The 18,300-nt window shown below is 27.9% G+C and overlaps 3 protein-coding genes and 2 long non-coding RNA genes across 8 annotated transcripts; 1 reads left to right on the top strand and 4 right to left on the bottom strand.

Annotated features, from left to right (window-relative positions):
• Positions 1-1,227: 1,227 nt before the first annotated feature.
• LOC122516036 (receptor-type tyrosine-protein phosphatase-like N) lies at positions 1,228-11,699 on the bottom strand. 4 transcript variants are annotated; one of them, XM_043633553.1, is made up of 17 exons: positions 11,489-11,699; positions 10,210-10,371; positions 7,835-7,888; positions 7,693-7,753; positions 7,460-7,591; positions 7,259-7,349; positions 6,098-6,890; positions 5,831-6,033; positions 5,615-5,770; positions 5,407-5,533; positions 5,235-5,302; positions 4,654-5,037; positions 4,282-4,497; positions 4,125-4,130; positions 3,171-3,541; positions 3,021-3,074; positions 1,228-2,521 (listed from the first exon to the last, which is right to left on the bottom strand). In XM_043633553.1, the coding sequence occupies exons 2-17, from the start codon at positions 10,295-10,297 to the stop codon at positions 2,242-2,244; spliced, it is 3,084 nt and encodes a 1,027-aa protein (XP_043489488.1). In that variant the 5' UTR covers positions 10,298-10,371; positions 11,489-11,699; the 3' UTR covers positions 1,228-2,241. The 4 variants fall into 4 exon arrangements, with proteins under 4 accessions (XP_043489488.1, XP_043489489.1, XP_043489490.1 ...); XM_043633554.1 differs by lacking the exon at positions 11,489-11,699 and adding an exon at positions 11,213-11,372; XM_043633555.1 differs by lacking the exon at positions 4,125-4,130.
• Positions 11,700-11,898: 199 nt separating this feature from the next.
• LOC122516038 lies at positions 11,899-12,871 on the bottom strand. Its single transcript, XR_006303481.1, has 2 exons — positions 12,708-12,871; positions 11,899-12,305 (listed from the first exon to the last, which is right to left on the bottom strand). It is a non-coding gene; the product is annotated as an uncharacterized LOC122516038 (long non-coding RNA).
• Positions 12,811-15,870, top strand: LOC122516037 (vacuolar protein sorting-associated protein 45). Its single transcript, XM_043633557.1, has 8 exons — positions 12,811-13,457; positions 13,671-13,869; positions 13,949-14,098; positions 14,203-14,582; positions 14,663-14,935; positions 15,020-15,184; positions 15,295-15,524; positions 15,605-15,870. The coding sequence occupies exons 1-8, from the start codon at positions 13,365-13,367 to the stop codon at positions 15,801-15,803; spliced, it is 1,689 nt and encodes a 562-aa protein (XP_043489492.1). The 5' UTR covers positions 12,811-13,364; the 3' UTR covers positions 15,804-15,870.
• Positions 15,563-16,120, bottom strand: LOC122516039. Its single transcript, XR_006303482.1, has 2 exons — positions 16,078-16,120; positions 15,563-15,765 (listed from the first exon to the last, which is right to left on the bottom strand). It is a non-coding gene; the product is annotated as an uncharacterized LOC122516039 (long non-coding RNA).
• LOC122516107 (metaxin-1) lies at positions 16,121-18,279 on the bottom strand (the record flags this gene model as incomplete). The annotated part of the gene is made up of 5 exons (XM_043633678.1): positions 17,934-18,279; positions 17,472-17,722; positions 17,197-17,362; positions 16,248-16,634; positions 16,121-16,162 (listed from the first exon to the last, which is right to left on the bottom strand). Coding segments are annotated over exons 1-5 (933 nt in total), but the record flags the coding sequence as incomplete, so codon positions are not given.
• Positions 18,280-18,300: the final 21 nt, after the last annotated feature.

Here is an 18,300-nt window from a genome sequence, read left to right as displayed (position 1 = left end):
TTACTGACAATGAGATTAAAATTGATAATCAATACCAGAAAGATATATTTCACATATTTCAATTGGACGTATTCTTGGTTTCAATATATTCAAGAATATTAAACATTTATATGTTGTTTATATATTGATACAATATCAAGATCATTGCAATTTTTACTTACAATTCATAATTTAATTGTACATACTAAATAATTATTTAAAAAACAAAAAACGACAAAAATATATTGAATAAAATTTCGAATATTTATATAAACACAAAATAAAATAAAATTATGTCAAAAAATTTTATTCTTCTAATATTTTCTCTTTTTTTATATTAAATTTGTAATAAAATGATATTTAATGCAACTAAAATTGCTAGTTCTTTTTGATTTTCAGTAAGATAAAGTATTTGATAGAAAAATTACAGCAAAAGGTTTAAATCTCATTGACATAATAAAAATATTTTTTTTTTTTTAGACAAGTATAGATGATGTTTTGTTTTCAGAATATTATAATATTGGTAATATTAACATATACATTATACAGTCTATGCCATTTCTACCACATCAACAGAGTTTATTATCATATTTTTTAATGATAATGTTACTCAACAACAAATAGGGTGTACACAATCGTACGATCTAATCATTTTTTTTTATAAATTAATACGCGTGCGTGCGTGCGTGCGTGTGTGTGCGCGCGCGTGGTGTGTGTGTGTGTGTGTGTGTGTGTGTGTGTGTGTGTGTGAATAAAAGTAATTGCAACAAAAAAATTGCATAGTACCAAATAATTCTATTGATTAAAAAAGAAAGTTTAACAAATTTCTTAAAGATTTTCTTAGAATATTTCGCGTAATTTCTAATATACGATGTATACAAATTTTTAGCACCTTTTTATAGTTGCCATAAAATGCGTACTATCAGATATGAGATTTAGATTTAGTTTTCGTTAGAAATATTATGATATTAGATTTCCTAATATCAGTCGACAAAAAATATAGAAAAATACAAGTTAATTATAACAAAGGAATATAAAATAACATCTTAAAATATTAATATTGAAATTTGATATTTTCATTTTGATTGTACGAGACAATCTCGATAGATTAGAATTAAATAAAAAAAATCAAAATATATATATATATATATTTCTTCTAATCTTGATATTCATCTTATGACATATACGATGCGCGATCATTTATAAATATTTTTATATCAGGACACAAAAATACTTAATGCATAAGCATCTCTTAAATACCATTTAATAACACAATTTCTTTGTTCTATATGCTTTTATATGAGTGAAACGTATGCCTGCTATTCGTAAGGGTTTTCTTTTCTTTCCTTTCTTTCTTTTAAATTAGATAATTTTCAATAATATTTCTCTATAGGCCGTATCTCTCTGACTGATACATCCAAATATATATAGGGTGTCCTGTAACAGTGGGAAAATAGTGTAAGTAAGCAAAGGGTGAAAATGTAGAATAAAATTTTTTCTCGAAAACAAAGCCTTGTCTGAACAAATTTGATTTTACATTTTCAAGTTAGTTTTTCATGTAGAATCACCATTTGCTCGCTTATGTCACCAGTTATAGGACACCCAGTATATATTTAATATATATTATATAACACGTAATTATTATTTGTTTCAAAAATAAATATTCTTTGTAAATGAAAAAAAAAAGAAACGAAAAAGAAGAATCAGAAGCGCATATTGAGGTAGAAATATTTACTATATAGTTTGTTTGTTAATATTTGTTACTCTATAGGACGAAATAGATTTTGTGTGTGTATAGTATATCAGTTTATTGCAATAATGCAATTAGATTAATATACTAGAACGCTCGATAATATTTAATCATAAGAAGCATTGCTTTGAGAGTTAGTTAACACTCTAATGGTTCGTTATTGTGTAATCCATTTGTTTTTAAATTGCTTATTTGATTTTTTTCATTTTTTTTTTGTTCTTTTTTCATATATATATATATATATATATATATTTATACATAGCCCAATTCTAAAACCAATTAGGGAATCATCGTAAATAGTGTATACAATGTTCAAAATATTATTGATTAAAAGGCAAAGTGATAGAAACTTATAGAAGAAACTAGCAGTTATTTCAATAGAATATATCAATATGATTATACATTTACTATTAGATATTTGGCCATTCTTCAAGGTACATTGGACTTAATTACGTAGTACTTTCCCTGTGATCGCCAGTCCGGATTTTTCCACGAAGATTGTTGTTAATAGGTTACAGCCACTGATTAGATTTCGTAGGTGATGAGGAAACATTTTCCTTAGTTGGTACGTTTTCATTTGAAGGAATGGATAAGGCCTTTAAGATTGCGTGTACCTCTTCCGCGACAGCCATTAATACAAATTCAAATTGTTGTTTAGTAGCAACCATATTCGGCCTTTGATCTCTAATATGTTCTAATGTTGCAGCAATATCTATTTCCTTAGTTCCCTTCGCTATACGATTTAGGACCATGTCAATCAAACAGTAGGTACCAGTACGACCAGCACCATCGCTAAAAAAAAAAAATTAATTATATAATTATTATTATATTATTGCAAACTATTACTTCTTCTTCTCCTTCCTCTTTTTATTAGGACTTTTTGTCCTGTTATAATAGCTTTTTTTATTGCTATTTCTAGGAGCGATTTATTGTTTTTACCGAGGGTAGGTTGCTAGACTCACCCTTGAACCCTCTCTGCTTTTTATCTATATAGACTTATGGAATTCAACTATGGAGAATAGCGATGTGTTTCTATGATGAGTATCACAGTAAACTATTACATTATGTTTTATTGTTCAAAGTTATTATTATTATACGAGGGGGAGAGATTGAAAAGTTTAGACCCTTACTTTTATTTTGCGACGTAGTTCCAAAACTTTTCAACCCACCAACGTATATTTTTATTTTAAAAATTATTTAAAAACTTACTATATTATACTATACTTACAATTTAATTATAAGATATTACTGGAAATTACTATACTTACAACTATTACTATAGTACACTTACCTGCAATGAACAACAATGGGACAGGATCGACCTCTATAGGATTTATTAACTTTCCTACAATTCAAAAAATTAATAATTTAATGAATAATTTAATTAATTTAATATGTCTCTCTCTCACAGTGATAGAACAAAAATTTTTAAAGAACATACCTACGGAATTCCAGTAATGCCTTGGTTGAGTGAGGTACACCATTCTCTGGCCAAGAAAGGAAATGGAATTGTGTGACAGTACGTGTTTCACCAGTTAGCAAATTTTTCAAATAAAAAGATCTGACCAAATAATCGTCACACCATGGATGTTCCGAAACCAAATGTACTTCATAAATATGATATCGTTCGGATCCTTCAGTTTGATCTGGCCAATAACGATGACACATAGCCCGACCATCTTCGGTAAGTCGAGTTAATGCTACAATGACAACGCTACCCTGTTCCCATATCAATTGCCAAAGATCTGCTGTTGTTTCTGGCAAGGGTCCTTGCGTTGCAATGTAAGCTGGATTTCGTGGATCATGATCCGTCTAAAAAGTAGAAATCAGTTAATGATCGATAGATATTTTCTTAACTTTTCTTAGCATTAATATTCTTTCATTTTAAGCAAGTCACACGAAAGCTTTTTTTACAGTGCATATAATAAGGAATAATTTTTAATAGACTGTTTACTGTTATTTGTGTTGGTCAATATTTTAAATAATATAAACTATTATTAATTTTACAAAATACTAACCGTATAAATAAAAATGTATTTTTCTAATCTCTAAAATATTTTGTATATAATTTTTAATAATTTTTTCTTTTTCTAAATAATTTTTACTTACCTTATATTTTTGTTGGCACTTGTAGCTTTATCGTGACTGTACATATTTGATATGTGTGTGTATTTGTAAAAAGCCTATGTATTAATAGCAAACGAACTATCGTTTTATGAATGAGTGTAAACAATTTATGTAACAATTTAGTATTTTAATATTCATGCTACTCAATGTCTATGAAATTTTGTATTCAAAATATTTTAACGATATCGTTTCTTTTATTGCTCATTCAGCATAACTTATTGTTAGCGAATTTTCTAAAAAGATTCTCCATGCTAATCGTGTGACTTACCGGTTTCTTTGTATTCATGTGCGGCATCCGATAAGAACAAAGAAAAGACACGAATGTCGTGCACGTTTAATCAAATATGTTCGTAAGAATATAATGAGAAAAGACGGTCTATAAACATTAAAAAATATTCATTTTCATGCGATTCAAATATACTTACAATCGTCGATGCATTTATGTAGTTAGAGTTATTAGCGTTTGTGAGTTCGTTTAATACAATTCTAGAATGATCGTATGGAAGTGAAGCATTGGGACGATTATATTTCGAATTAGTATCATTTTCTGCGACATCGGTCGCGGTTGTTCCATAAGAACACAATGCAACCCATTCCTGATCTAAACGATCTTTATTTTTCAGATGATCTTCCATATAACTCTGCAATCAAGAATATCAATAATTAAATCATTATTTTTACAAACTATTCATATAATATTGTTAATATAATATTTATTTTGTTTTTCATTTGTCAATAAAGCAACTTTTGGGACATCTTGTATATGTAATATATTTTTAAAAATTATTTTTATTTACTAGAACCATATGTCCAGTTGATATATCCATGTTCGAAAAAGCAGGTTCGTCGAAGGTCCAAGAAGATGTGCTGGAACGATCGCATATAAAATTATTTGTTTCATTTTCACGCGAAGACGAGGGACGCCATGGTTCTTGTTTTTCTGGTGTTTGTTTAGCCTGCATTCTTACTCTACAAAGGTCTTGATAATCTTTGGAAGCCTCGGGATCAGGTGTAGCCAGTCCTGCGAGTTTTTCTCGTGATTTTGCATGACGTCGTACTATTATCAATGTTACTACTGCTGCTGTTATTGCAGCTGCTATTCCAGCAGCTACTATTGCTCCAAATAACGACGAACTTATTTCTAAATCGTTTGGTACTTCCAAAGTTGCAGGTAATTTTGCCTTAAATTAAATGAAATTATTTAAAAAGAAATAAATAACAATTACATATGTGCGGGAATTAAAAATTCGAATCAAATCAAATTATTGAAATTAATCTGATTCAAATATATTCAATTATCCACGCTCATAAAACGAAATTTGTTACATCCTAGGTATAGCATGTATTTTTGGTTTATAATATAAGAAAAATATGAAACCTTATCTCCAATGCCTGCACGAATCACATCTACTCCTAGAGTATTTCGTAAATTGTTTCGTATGTCATCTAAAAAAAAATAATAAAAAATAAAAATAAATTAGCAAATTAAATAAACTTATTACTTGTATTTTTTATACATATGCATATATTTATGTATTACAAATACTAACCGATTTTATTTAAAACGTCAGTAGAGTTAAAGTTCATGTTATTTTTTGTAACTTTGAATGTTACTTCTGCACGTCCAACTCTAATGTCTTTCAAAGTTCCAGGATTTAAATTCAATAGTCTACCAACCTGTGAACAATTAAAATTTTGCAAATATTTTATTTAAATTATAGATTAAATTAATATTAATAACATGCGATTTTTAAGTACCTCGTTAACAACACGCTCGCCTTCAGACCAAGTGTGAAATTCTTGTTGAAATTCGATGTAAACATGATCGGTGTCAACATTTTTATAAGACCTTTCGTAAGATTTAACGCTACTCTTTAATTCCTTTTTCACCGGTAATGAAATTGGAATATCGCTCTAAAAACAGGATATGTGATCTTATATTACGTCAAACATGTTTATAGATTGTAAACTTACATTATTATCTTCTTGTACTGTGGTAGTTTCAGTAATAGAATCTTTTTGAGTTATGGGGTTTTGCATTTTAAATATATGATTATTTGTTGAAAACAGTGGGCCTGGTTTTTTAACATCCAGTCTTTCTCGTCGTTTAAAACCTGCTAATTCGCGTCTGAGTAAAATTGCATCCAAATCGTCGAGATAAATTCTAAATGGTGCATCTAGGAAAATTAATTTCAATGACAATTTCTATTCATATATGTTTCTTTTTCTTTTTTAATTTACCATCAACATCCGAAGGGCCAGTCGACGGGTTCAAAGATTGGACCATTCCTCCTTCAGTGAACAATGTATCTTCCCTAGGCAAATCAAAATCATCGTTTCTCTGCAAATCCATTTCCATATCGGCAAGATTTTTATTTTGATAATCGAAATTTGGATAAATGTTAACATGTCGTTTGATATTATCCCTCCACAGTGGATCCTCATTTAAAAATTCGATGGAAGACGTTGTCGGATGCTTATATTTCCTCGAAAAAGTTTTTTCATAATCCTCTTCAGGAGCAGTTTCAAAATTGTCATCGTATGATTCATCGAATTTAAATCTATCCTTGTTCAAAAAATCTAAATTGTTTGTAGACTTTATTGCAGTATCTTGAAAATGTCTATTAGCGTTAAGTTTCCTAATCAGATTATCATCGTCCAATGCGTCCTTAAATAAATTCAAATCTTCTTTATCGTAGCGTGTTTTGGAATTCACGGAATAGGGTTCCGATTGATAAAGTTGTCCTTTGATTTCGTCCAAACTTAAAGATTTTTTACGTAACTTTTTTTTATAAATATCATCGTATTTGTTATAAGGATCCGAGGAGTACGTTAATTTATATAATTGATGCATCGGTTCCGATTCAGGATCATTTTTCGTACTGTATGGTAGATCAAGAAATTCTTTATCATTCATTAATAATCTTGTTGACTCATCACGACTACCAGGTGGATAATAAATTTCATTAGCAAATTCTCCATAAGAATTACCATCGTTTGGCAAAAATTTCACTATTGCGAAAGGTACTGTTTCCTGTAATAAAAATTAATTAATTTATATTATTACCAATAAAAACACTAAAATCTTTTATAACACGGTAAATTGTAAAAATAAAGATTGTTTTAATAAAGATTGAGATAATCTTCCTATAACACAATTTTTATAAACCACGACTCAATAAATTTTGATAGTAAAATTTGATTATCCTAATTATTTTATTTCTATTAAACTGTGTTTTAATAGAAATACCGTGCTTTAAAAGAATTAAGTGTACTTTACATAATGACCTATGTTTTATATAAAATTTGTTTCTTATATTCGTGCATAGAATACGCTAATACGGTTTGGCCAGGAAAAATTTCGAACACCTTGTACTATTATACAACTGATAAATTACTTACTTTATCCTTCCCATCGACAATATCTTCATCTTTCAAACGGTATCTATTATTTTCCATGAAATATTGGCAATTCTGAAGATCTTTTTCCAATCTAATAATAATAATAATAATCAATATTAACAGACATATAATCTCATTTCATCTAAACAAGATTAAAATGAAATTGGATAATAAATTATTAAATAAATGATAATATCATACCGATGTCGAAGATTATATAAAGAAGTTCGTAATATGCATTGGGTATATGGATGAGACCATTTGTATCCTTCAGTTTCTAATCTTTGCAATTGTAATTGTAATATGTTCAATTTTTCAGTATCTAAATTATACCTAATTTAGAATGTAAATTAAAAATGTAAGAGACTTTACTTTTATTTCAATCAAATTTCTTTTTTCATAATATCAATTTTAAAATTGATTAAAAAACTTACTGATAGAGATCTTCTTCATCGAAATTAGAGTATAAAGGTATACACTTTCCAAATGCTAAGTCTGTAAAATAATATAAGATAAAAGATAATAATTAAGGAAAGATAACAATTGTTTCAAATACAAAATTATTGAAAAACTCACCGTCGTAACATACTTCAGTTTGGGAATCGCAAAGATTAATATTAAATCTACATCCTACGAATAAAAATAATGAATAGAAATAATAATAATGATTAAAAAAAGATATTTTGTTTATCTCGTCATAAAAGATAGATCTTTTCCCACGTGCATTATTGTTAAGCTGTTTATTGTTTTAATACCAAACGCAATGATGAGAAATATCAAAGAATAATGGTATTTATGAAAATGTAGGTAGAAAATTAAAAAAAAACTCGTATAATAAAAGAAATTTTTAATGGAATATTTCGAGTATAATGAAAATACAAATAGGAGGGAATGCAGATAGGAAAATATGGAAAAAAGAAAGAAAGAGAAAAAAAATAATGGGCGTGGGAAATGGCCTCGAACTAAAAAGACAGTGGAAATTGAAGGCGGTGGCTGTGTTGGCTGTTGGGCTCTGCTGTGGATGTACGGCTCAATAACCGTTTTGCTAAAATTGCGTGGGCGAAAATCGAACTCGAGCTCTGTTTTCCTCTCCGATATTCGCATCATCTATTTTAACATTGCCATTCAAAAGATTTTACGAATTTTCAAGCTCAAACTACTACGATATCAATCTGCTACTACTTATAACTCGTACGTCAAACAAAAACATTGTTAGCGTTTATGGCATGCATTATTATGTAGCATGGATAGCACGTATTGTTGCATTTAAACAAAAGTCCTAGGCCCTGAGCTATCATTCATTATTTTCCGATACCGATATCGATCACGGTTGAAGTTTCTTTCGGCCGATTGTTTATTCATCCATTCATACATTCATACATTTATTAATTCATTTACTTAGTTAGTGGAACGTACAAATTATTCTAAATTGTTGAGAATCGTTTAAAAATTTATTACATACATTAATTGAAATAAAAAAATATGATTATTTGATTCGGTTTTTTAACAATTTTTTCTTTTCGATATGAACATTTTTGTTTATGGTTTTAGAAATTTTCCAATAAATTTCTATAAGGTTTCTTATAACATACATATCATAATTTAATTTTTATAAGACAAAAAAATGTGAGCATGGTTCATAATCAAAATCTTGGAAGTTTATTGGCTCACATATCAGATTAATTGCATGCAACGGTAGAATCACGTGAAAAAATATAATGAATTCTCTGAAATTAATGTTGTTTTATTAATTTTTGTTTTGTTTTGTTTTGTTTATATGAGAAATAATTTGAAAATATAGATGGAATTAATTTTATATTAATGCGATTGGTTATTCGTCCCATTAGGTGATAGAGTAAACAACGAAAATAATGAGTGCGTGATAAATGTGCATATAAATATATATGTTTACGTGCGATGGAAAGTTTGAAAAATCAGAATAAAAAGGTCAAGGTGGATGGACGTGAGTTCTAGGAGAGGTAATAATGGTAAAAGAAAACTTCATCTTATTGAGTGGATGGAAGTTACGTTTATGAGGTGGTTTAAGTTTTCATGACAATTCTTTCAAAAACCTTTCAAACTTATGCCGATATAAAAACGACCGTAAGAAAAGAATAAAAAAAATACAAATGTGTGGTTTTTCTTTTGAGACTCCTTCGTTAGTTATCTTCTCTATTCGGTGAAATGAACCTAATCATGATGTACATTTTTATAAAATTTCGTTGAAAATACACGTGGGTTGGAAGATGAAAAATTAATAAAACATTAGAAAAAAAGAGGAAAAGGATTTTGTGAAATGAACTTGTTTTCTATGAAAAGTAAAAAAAAGGGGAAACATCGAACGCCCACGTAAAAGTAGTTGGTCTCACGTTTTATTAAATTTGTCGATCAATAATACAACTTATCATATACGCGACCTAAGAAGAAACGAAACATAATGTTTCATATATTTCGTGCGGATCAATGAGTTTTTAAAGATTTATAACTTATTTATATTTTAGAAAAAAAAAAAACAAAAAACGAAGTGCATTCAAACATACAAATTTTTTCTTTATTTATAAAATAAATAATATTTTACAATATTCATTTTCAAACAAATCAAACAAATTTGTATTTTATTTCAACGATACAATTTCAACATTGATTGCATATTACTTTTTATCTAAAACATTTTTTCTTGTTATATAAAACGATGAATGTAACTTATCAAAATAAAATCCTATCAGATTTAGTTGCACTTTATGTGACAATAAATGACTTTTTTAATATCCTCAACATACATTCATAGTTAAGATAAACTTTTAATTGAAATAATTTTTTTCCTACGAGCTTGAAAGTTAAGATTAAAAATAAATGAAACTGTAAAAGTAATCAGTGTCCCGAGATATAAATTAATTAATAGTTTATCATAAGAATTAGATAATAAAATAATCGTAAATTAGAGTACTCACCGACATCACCATCAGCAAGTATACCATGGTGGAGGATATAGAGCAATAATAGCTCTAATCCTCGATGCCAGAAAAGTTTACAACCCATAAATATTCTTTCGAATATTATCAAGTCAGTTTATCCAATCCTTAAGACGTAATCACCCGTTGTTGTCTAGAGAGCTAAAAATGTTCGTTAGGAGATTTATCAACAAATTTTTTACATCAAGAAATATATTACAAATAAAAATTTTATTAATATATTATTCATATTTTAAATATGTAAAATATGTTTATTAAAGAGAGTGAGAGAGGGAGAAGGGGAGGAAGGAGAAAAAGAAAAGGAGAAGAAAAAAAGGAGAATTGCAACAGGTCGTTATAATTTTATATATACGAATATACATAAGATTAAGTAAATATATTTAATACATATATTTTTTTTAATACAAATAAAATATAAGGAACAAAATCTCAATGTTCAAATTAAAAAATAAAAAATGTACGTGTTTGATTAAATAAGAATTTTTAAATTAAATTGAAATTGCTATTAAAAGTTTATCCTGGTTTATTATTATTTGAAAATGTAAACTTTTAAAAAAAAATTAACAGAATATAAGAAATTTTTATGAAATACAATAATTTATATATTCGTTCATTTAGAACGATAACAATTTGTTTATCATTTGATTAAAAATAGTATTAATAAAACAGACAAAAATTCTGTTTACACAATTCGATGCGAATGAAATCGATTCGAGAATTTGTCAATCAGAGTGAATTGACGCGTATCGTATAGGTGTGACAGCTGTTTTCTTTGTGAAAAGTAAACGAAGTTTACGAGGCAGCAATTTCAATGGTTTGTTGTTCTACGATAATTCCCATAACAACCCTTCCGACTATACAAATTTACTGTAAATTAACACGGCGAAAAAGGAAAAGAAATAAAGAACCAAGAAAAATTCCATATTGCGCGTTAAGCATGTAACGTGTAATTAAAAAAGAAATTAATCGGATAAACATTTACTTATTTTGTTTGTGTGTTTATGTATAGACTCTGAAATTTGATTTAATTTGACACGAATTTAAAAAGACTTAATCGGTGGAATCCTTATGACAATAAGAGAAACCATTTAAAGGGTCGGAAGCATCAGGTTGTCATCCCTCTCCTTCCCTCTACTACCATTACTACCACCTTCACCAGCTCCACCACCACCCCTTTCATCTTCTAACTGCGTGATACATGCGATGGCACCACTCTTTCCGGTTTATAAGAATTTAATTGAAGGATTATTGGACTCACCTGAAAATTCGACAGCACACACGGAAAGAAATATTATTATCGATTAAAATTTTAATATCATCTTGAATTAAGTAGAATTTTTGTGTGTCTTCTTTACAATCACTTGGACATCAAATGGAAGCTAAATTTTTCTATCATAACCCTTTGTTAAGTAGTACGTATCTGGTGCGATAGTTCTAATGCCACTGACTGAGTGAACAACTCTTGGTACGATAAACGAGGAGGGCATGCGTTGGATTTCAAATCGATTGCTACGTTGCTAGAACGAAGAGGGTAAGAGTAAGTAAGAGAGAGGGAAAGAGAAAGAGAGAGAGAGAGGGAAAGAGAAATAGAAAGAGAAAAAGAGAGAGAGAGAGAGGAGAACATTCCTGGATAGGAAGCATGTACATGAAAGTGAGATATACTGTTGATACAATAAAGAGGATCGTTTGATAATACTGTTCATCAAGTTACATCGTGTCATTTACTATACCATTTATATATATCAATAATACTTGGAACTATTTTAAAGTGTTCCTCTTGTCCGACTTGTTTTACTTTTGTTTCACTGTAATATGATCGCTATTATCTATCTATAATACGTTTATTTTTTTCTTTGTTAAATTGAGAATTTAGCAGTAGCTGGATTATACTATTTAAATTATTATTCATTATTAATAATATCCTTTTATTTGTGCTTTCTAATTGTTGTCGTTTGTTTTTCTATTATTTATCATTTACATTTCAAACGAGCTTCTTCTTTTATTTAATTAATTTTCTTATTTTTTGTTTATCCAAGGCCAATTATATTGTTGCAATTAATACATTCATTGAGTTCCTGTAAATTAAATATTTACGTTAAGTTTAATGTTAAAAAAAACTACACTACGCTAAAAAACTATTTGATGAATGAAGTGGTGTAATCGATCAGACACTTGTTGCAGATTGTGTTTAGGGTAAAGGAAATATTTACCTATTTATATACCTTGTTTCATAATTATTTTTATGGTTCATTGATTTATAAAAAAAATAAATTAATTATCATTAATCTATATATATACTGGAATGTTAGGAGTCTTGTTTAAATTTTTTGATCGTATTTCGAACATGTTTAATAATTCCATACTTATACAATTATCTTATAGATAAAATATACAAAAAAGTATTTATGTAAATAACTTGATGTTTTTTAATTTAACGAAAATATTTATACTAATTAATTAACGAATATTTTAATTACCTCAATCAATTAGTGACGAAAACATGTTATTAAAAATCATGCCATTTTTCTTTCAAGTACACAAGATCGATTGTGATTCGTCGAATTGTTAACCAATCATGTCACGCCATGAGTAAGACATTTTAAACGTCACGAAGTAACAGTAAATTTCATAAAAACATACTCCAATAATTATTTGTGTATTGACATAAGTCTTTAAAAATCTGTTATTATTTGTCAAAGATCGAAAATTAATCGACGAAGTTTGTTATCTTTAATAAATATATAGTACGTGTATTTTTGTTTAATTAATAATGTATTTTTGAAATATTAAATTATTGTAATATGATTAATTTACACATTTTTAATGGAACTTTTTCTTCTAATTATATCATATAAAAATGGAATGTATGATGTGCGTGTGTTGAATTATGTACGAATTAATTGGGAATGAATTTTCTAATGCAAAACACTTAGAAACTAGCATCGCATTTGTTGACCAATGTCAAAATTTGGTGCTACGATCGAACCTAACCTAATTTCATGATACTTGAAAAGTGTTCAAAAGGTGCTGATTAAATTAAATAATAAAAAAAGAATAAATACAAATCATATGACGAATGATAAGAATATAGTATAACTTATTACGTATAAAATAGTAATTAAATATACGTCAAAATGAGTGTGGTAACAGCTTTAAAGTTTTATATTACAAAAATGACTGATGAAACTGGACCGAGTATGAAGGTTCTTCTAATGGATAAGCAAACGGTAAATTAGTCATCCAATTTTGTTAAACAAATATTATCAACTTTTATTTCAAATAGTTTGTGACATAAACAAATTTATATACATTTATCCAATTAGAGATTATTTAATAATCTTTTAAAGATGCTTTGCCAGCTGCTAGATGTAATGTGTAAAAATTATATAAAATTTATTATTATTTCTTTAATCTTTACATTTCAATGTTTTTATTTACAGACAAGTATAGTTAGTTTATTATATAGCCAATCGGAGATGTTAATGAAAGAAGTTTACCTATTTGAAAGAATAGATTCTGGTTTACATACTGATAGTTTAAAGCATTTAAAGTGCATCGTTTTCATAAGACCAACTAAAGAAAATGTTCATTTACTTTGTAACGAACTAAAGTGCCCTAAATACGGTGTTTATTATATTTGTGAGTAACATAATATTGTACTTATATAATGTGTTAAATTTCATCAAAATATTAATACAAACATAATTTAAATGCATAGATTTTAGTAACATTATTGCAAAGGCTGATATCAAACTTCTGGCTGAGAGTGATGAACATGAAGTTGTCAGAGAAGTTCACGAATATTATGCTGATTATTTAGCGATTAGTCCACATTTATTTTCCTTTGGGATTCCTGCATGTTCTGAAGGTATTATAATATTACAAGCAAGTATATTTCTTTAATATATTTTCATATAACAATGAATATCAATTTAAAAAAAAAGATCAAAATGCGATTAAATTATTGTTAAGGCTTGGCATGGAATCTGGAACATTTGCAAAGAACGGTACAAGGCATAACGTCAGTTTTATTGTCCCTTAAGAAATGTCCATTCATACGTTACCAAAATAGTTCAGAAATGGCTAAAAAGTTAGCCGAGAAAATTCGTGAAGTATTAAGTAAGGAATCAAGTTCTTTTGAATTCAGACAGGAATCTAATCCTGTATTACTCATTGTCGATAGAAGAGATGATCCGGTTACACCATTATTAAATCAATGGACGTATCAAGCTATGGTCCATGAACTCTTAACAATTAATAATAATCGTGTTAATTTATCTCATGTCAAAGGTATTTCTAAAGAGCTCAAAGAAGTCGTTCTTAGCGCTGAACACGATGAATTTTATGCCAACGTAAGAAAATAATCTAAATAATAATTATTAAGGATTATTTATAACATTTTTATTTACAAATATATTATTTTTTCGAACAGAACTTGTACCTAAATTTTGGTGAAATTGGACAGACAATAAAAGAGTTGATGGATGTGTTTCAAGGAAAGGCAAAGAAGCAACAGAAAGTAGAAAGTATAGAGGATATGAAAAATTTTGTAGAAACGTATCCGCTGTTTAAAAAAATGTCTGGAACTGTAGCTAAACACGTAACTGTCGTAGGAGAACTTTCTTCGCTTGTAGGAAAACATAACTTGTTGGAAGTATCAGAATTAGAACAAGAACTCAGTTGTCAAAATGATCACTCAGCACAGGTATATTAATTTTATCTGTTAATATTGTATATTTGAATACAAAGTTGTCTATTTATAAAACTAACATTTCTTTTCTTTTCACAGCTCCAGAGAGTAAAAAAACTTATCAACGATGAGAGGGTAAGGGAAGTTGATGCTGTACGACTAGTCATGCTTTATGCGCTTCATTATGAGAATCATGCAAATAATCAGATTTCAGTTTTGTTAGACTTATTAAAGAAAAGAAATATTTCTGAGAGATATATTAAGGTAATAAATTATTAACGTGTATATCTATGGTAAATTAAGCACATATATTGCAACACTCTTATTGTGCATAAGTTGAAAAGTTAATAAAAAATTTTCTTTTTACTCAACAGCTTGTTCATAATGTATTAGAGTATAGTGGCATTAATAATAGGCAAAATAATCTATTTGACAAAGAGTCAGTTGTAAAAATCACGAAGAAACTATTTAAAGAATTGAATGGAGTGGACAATGTATACACGCAACATACACCACTAATAAATGAAACTATCGAAGACTTAATAAAAGGAAAATTAAATACACAAACATATCCATTTTTGGGAAACATAGTTATGTCTAAACGGTAGATATAAAGACTTTTCTATAACTATTTAATGCATCTTTAACGATTTATAAACATACCTTTATTCGTTTACTTCATAGGCCACAAGATATTATTGTATTTATGATCGGTGGGACAACGTACGAAGAAAGTTTAAATATATATAATTTAAATAAACAAAATCCAGGTGTACAAATAATTTTAGGTGGTACCACGGTCCATAATTTTGAAAGTTTCATAGAAGAAATGAAGTGCGCTACTTCTGGAATTTTTCCAAGACACAGATCAAGAAAAAATTAATGGTAAAAGAAGTAAATACTAAATATCTAATTCCATACATAAAAATCATGCATTTAAAATGCAAAATAATAATAATAATAATAATAATAATAATAATAATAATAATAATAATAATAATAATAGCTTATATTTCCAAAGAGATAAACCGCATATTACTGTCAAATATAAAATCATATATATATATATATATATATATATATATATATATATATATATATATATAATATATTTATGACACTGTTATCCAAAATTTTTATTGTTACTATTTGAATACCTGAAAATAAATCTTATTCATCTTCATCTTCATTTAATATATATCCTTCATCTTCGCTAATCATTTTCTTATCTTTTATTGGCACCTAAAATATATATATATATTTTTCATTGAAAATAATCAGATTTACTTATCGAAAATATAATGTTCAGAAATTTTTAATAATTTACCTCCAATTTTCCAGTTAACAAGGCATAACCGACCATAGCTACTACAGCAAATATTCCAGCTAATATTTGATCACGTCGTTTGTTAGGAAATTCCGAATACGAATCTTTTCTCATTTTCTTTATATTATTTTCAGATTTAAGTTTTTCGTATTGATTATATTCGTCTCTGAAATATTTCTGCGATATATGCGTTACAAAATTGACCAAATTCGTGCATGCTTTCAAATGATTCTGCAAAGGAGGGTTAACTAACGGTGTTTTCAGTAATGGCGCTAATATAGAATACACGACTGCATCCAACATAGTATGGGATTGACCAAGGAAATATTTTGAATTTCCAAGTCTAGTTGATAACGACGTTAAACATTTTTGAGCCTCTGAATATACCTAAGAGAATAAATATTTCTATCTAATTATACAAACACGTACAACACGAACGAAATAAGATTACAATCTTTCTCCATAAGTTAATATAAAAATATATAAAATAACAAATTTTACATCGTTATATTAATCTCTTTCGAATTTTAATGTTCCTCGATCGTCTTAATTATTATTTTTCAATGTATAAAATCAGAGGTGAGCACGTAGCTTACCAATAACTTTAGGAGTACCCTTATTCTTTCCCCAACCCTTTCTATTTTTCTTTATTTGAAGGGTTAACAAAGGACTGTACCGTCAGTTTTGTTCATTCATCTTATCTTGCTCCAGTTAGACTATGTGTTTAACAGAGATAAAAAATATATCATAAAAATATATTAAATTAGGGCATATATACAAAGCCGATCATAAAATATATGTATAATCAGAATGGACTGATATAAGAAGAAAAGAATGTCAAGAATTATGTACAATTGTTGAGAGCGGGGAAATAGGCGCAGAATACATTTATCCCGTGCCCACCTCCGTGTTAAAGCATATAATTATTTTTGTGCATACATCTAATTACCTTATTTTCTATCACAGTCATATTATCCTCTGTAGGATACAACGTTTCTATCACAGCTTTAGCTTGATTTTCAAATTTATTCGGATAATAATAATTAAAGGGAAAAGGCACAGCTTTACAATACCAAGGTCTTATTAATTCGTTGAGGTTTGCTTGATCTAGCCACCTATGAGTAACAGTAAATTAATAGATTAAAAATTATTTATAAATTATAAATGTATGTCCTAAGAGAAAAAAAGAAAAAAAAATTAATATTATAATAAAAAAATGTTTACCATATAAACTGCATTGCAGGATACAGTTTATCTTTAAGCATAGTATCATAAGCTATAAATTCAGCATATTCTTTAGAGCTGTTTTCAGACATCGAGTCAAAATTTGTTTTTCTAAGATACAATATTATTTCGCTAACTTTATCCAAACTAGTATGTTTTGTTCTTAATACGGGTAATCGACCATTCGATGTTTTGAAAGGATTATTTGTCGCTTTTACTTGTAACGGTATCCCATTAAATCTTGCATATGCCTAAATGTATAATATAAGCATAATATAAAAAATTATAAACAATTTTGTAATAGCATCAGCAACATTAAAATTAGCATAAATTAATTAAGCATAAATGTTATCTTAAGCAAAAATCTTTAAAAATGACATAAGTATGGAATTGATATTAATTTCTATAATGTTTAAAATATTTCTATTATATAAAATACATAATACATGTATGTGTATATACCATAACTTGCAAACATTCTGTATCAATTGACGGCAAACCCCAATCACCTTTCCACACATCTAATTGCATTTTATCACTCGTACTCATTTTTCGAAAATACTTTCAAACTAATCTTTTTTTTGAGGTTATAAATAATCACTCACGTGGAGTGATCTATCGTTTGCAGCTACTTGTACCGGCTTTACGTCACAATTTTCAATGCAATAGTATTCTATTCTATCTTTCCTTACCGTCAGAAAGATCATTACTTATTATTAAAATATTTTTTCTGTAATAAAATTATTGAATCAACGTTTTTGCGTTGTTCGATTTTTTAACAATTAGTTTTAAATAATAATACAAAATTAATTAGGATATTGTCTTTCGT

This window comes from Polistes fuscatus, unplaced genomic scaffold, assembly GCF_010416935.1.
Source record: "Polistes fuscatus isolate 324 unplaced genomic scaffold, CU_Pfus_HIC Scaffold2, whole genome shotgun sequence".
NCBI classification, from domain to species: domain Eukaryota; kingdom Metazoa; phylum Arthropoda; class Insecta; order Hymenoptera; family Vespidae; genus Polistes; species Polistes fuscatus.
Note: the sequence above shows the minus strand (reverse complement) of the source record. Positions and strands in the feature narration are given on the sequence as shown.

Bases quoted from the DNA above. Each gene is read 5' to 3' on its own strand.
- LOC122516036 (XM_043633553.1), bottom strand. From the start codon at position 10,297: ATGGGTTGTAAACTTTTCTGGCATCGAGGATTAGAGCTATTATTGCTC. The intron at 7,889-10,209 runs GTGAGTACTCTA...TTTTATTCGTAG, and splicing joins ACTTGCTGATGGTGATGTCG to GATGTAGATTTAATATTAAT. The intron at 5,771-5,830 runs GTAAGTTTACAA...TCCTGTTTTTAG, and splicing joins CAGTACAAGAAGATAATAAT to AGCGATATTCCAATTTCATT.
- LOC122516037 (XM_043633557.1), top strand. From the start codon at position 13,365: ATGAGTGTGGTAACAGCTTTAAAGTTTTATATTACAAAAATGACTGAT. The intron at 13,458-13,670 runs GTAAATTAGTCA...TTTTATTTACAG, and splicing joins TTCTAATGGATAAGCAAACG to ACAAGTATAGTTAGTTTATT. The intron at 14,936-15,019 runs GTATATTAATTT...TTCTTTTCACAG, and splicing joins AAAATGATCACTCAGCACAG to CTCCAGAGAGTAAAAAAACT.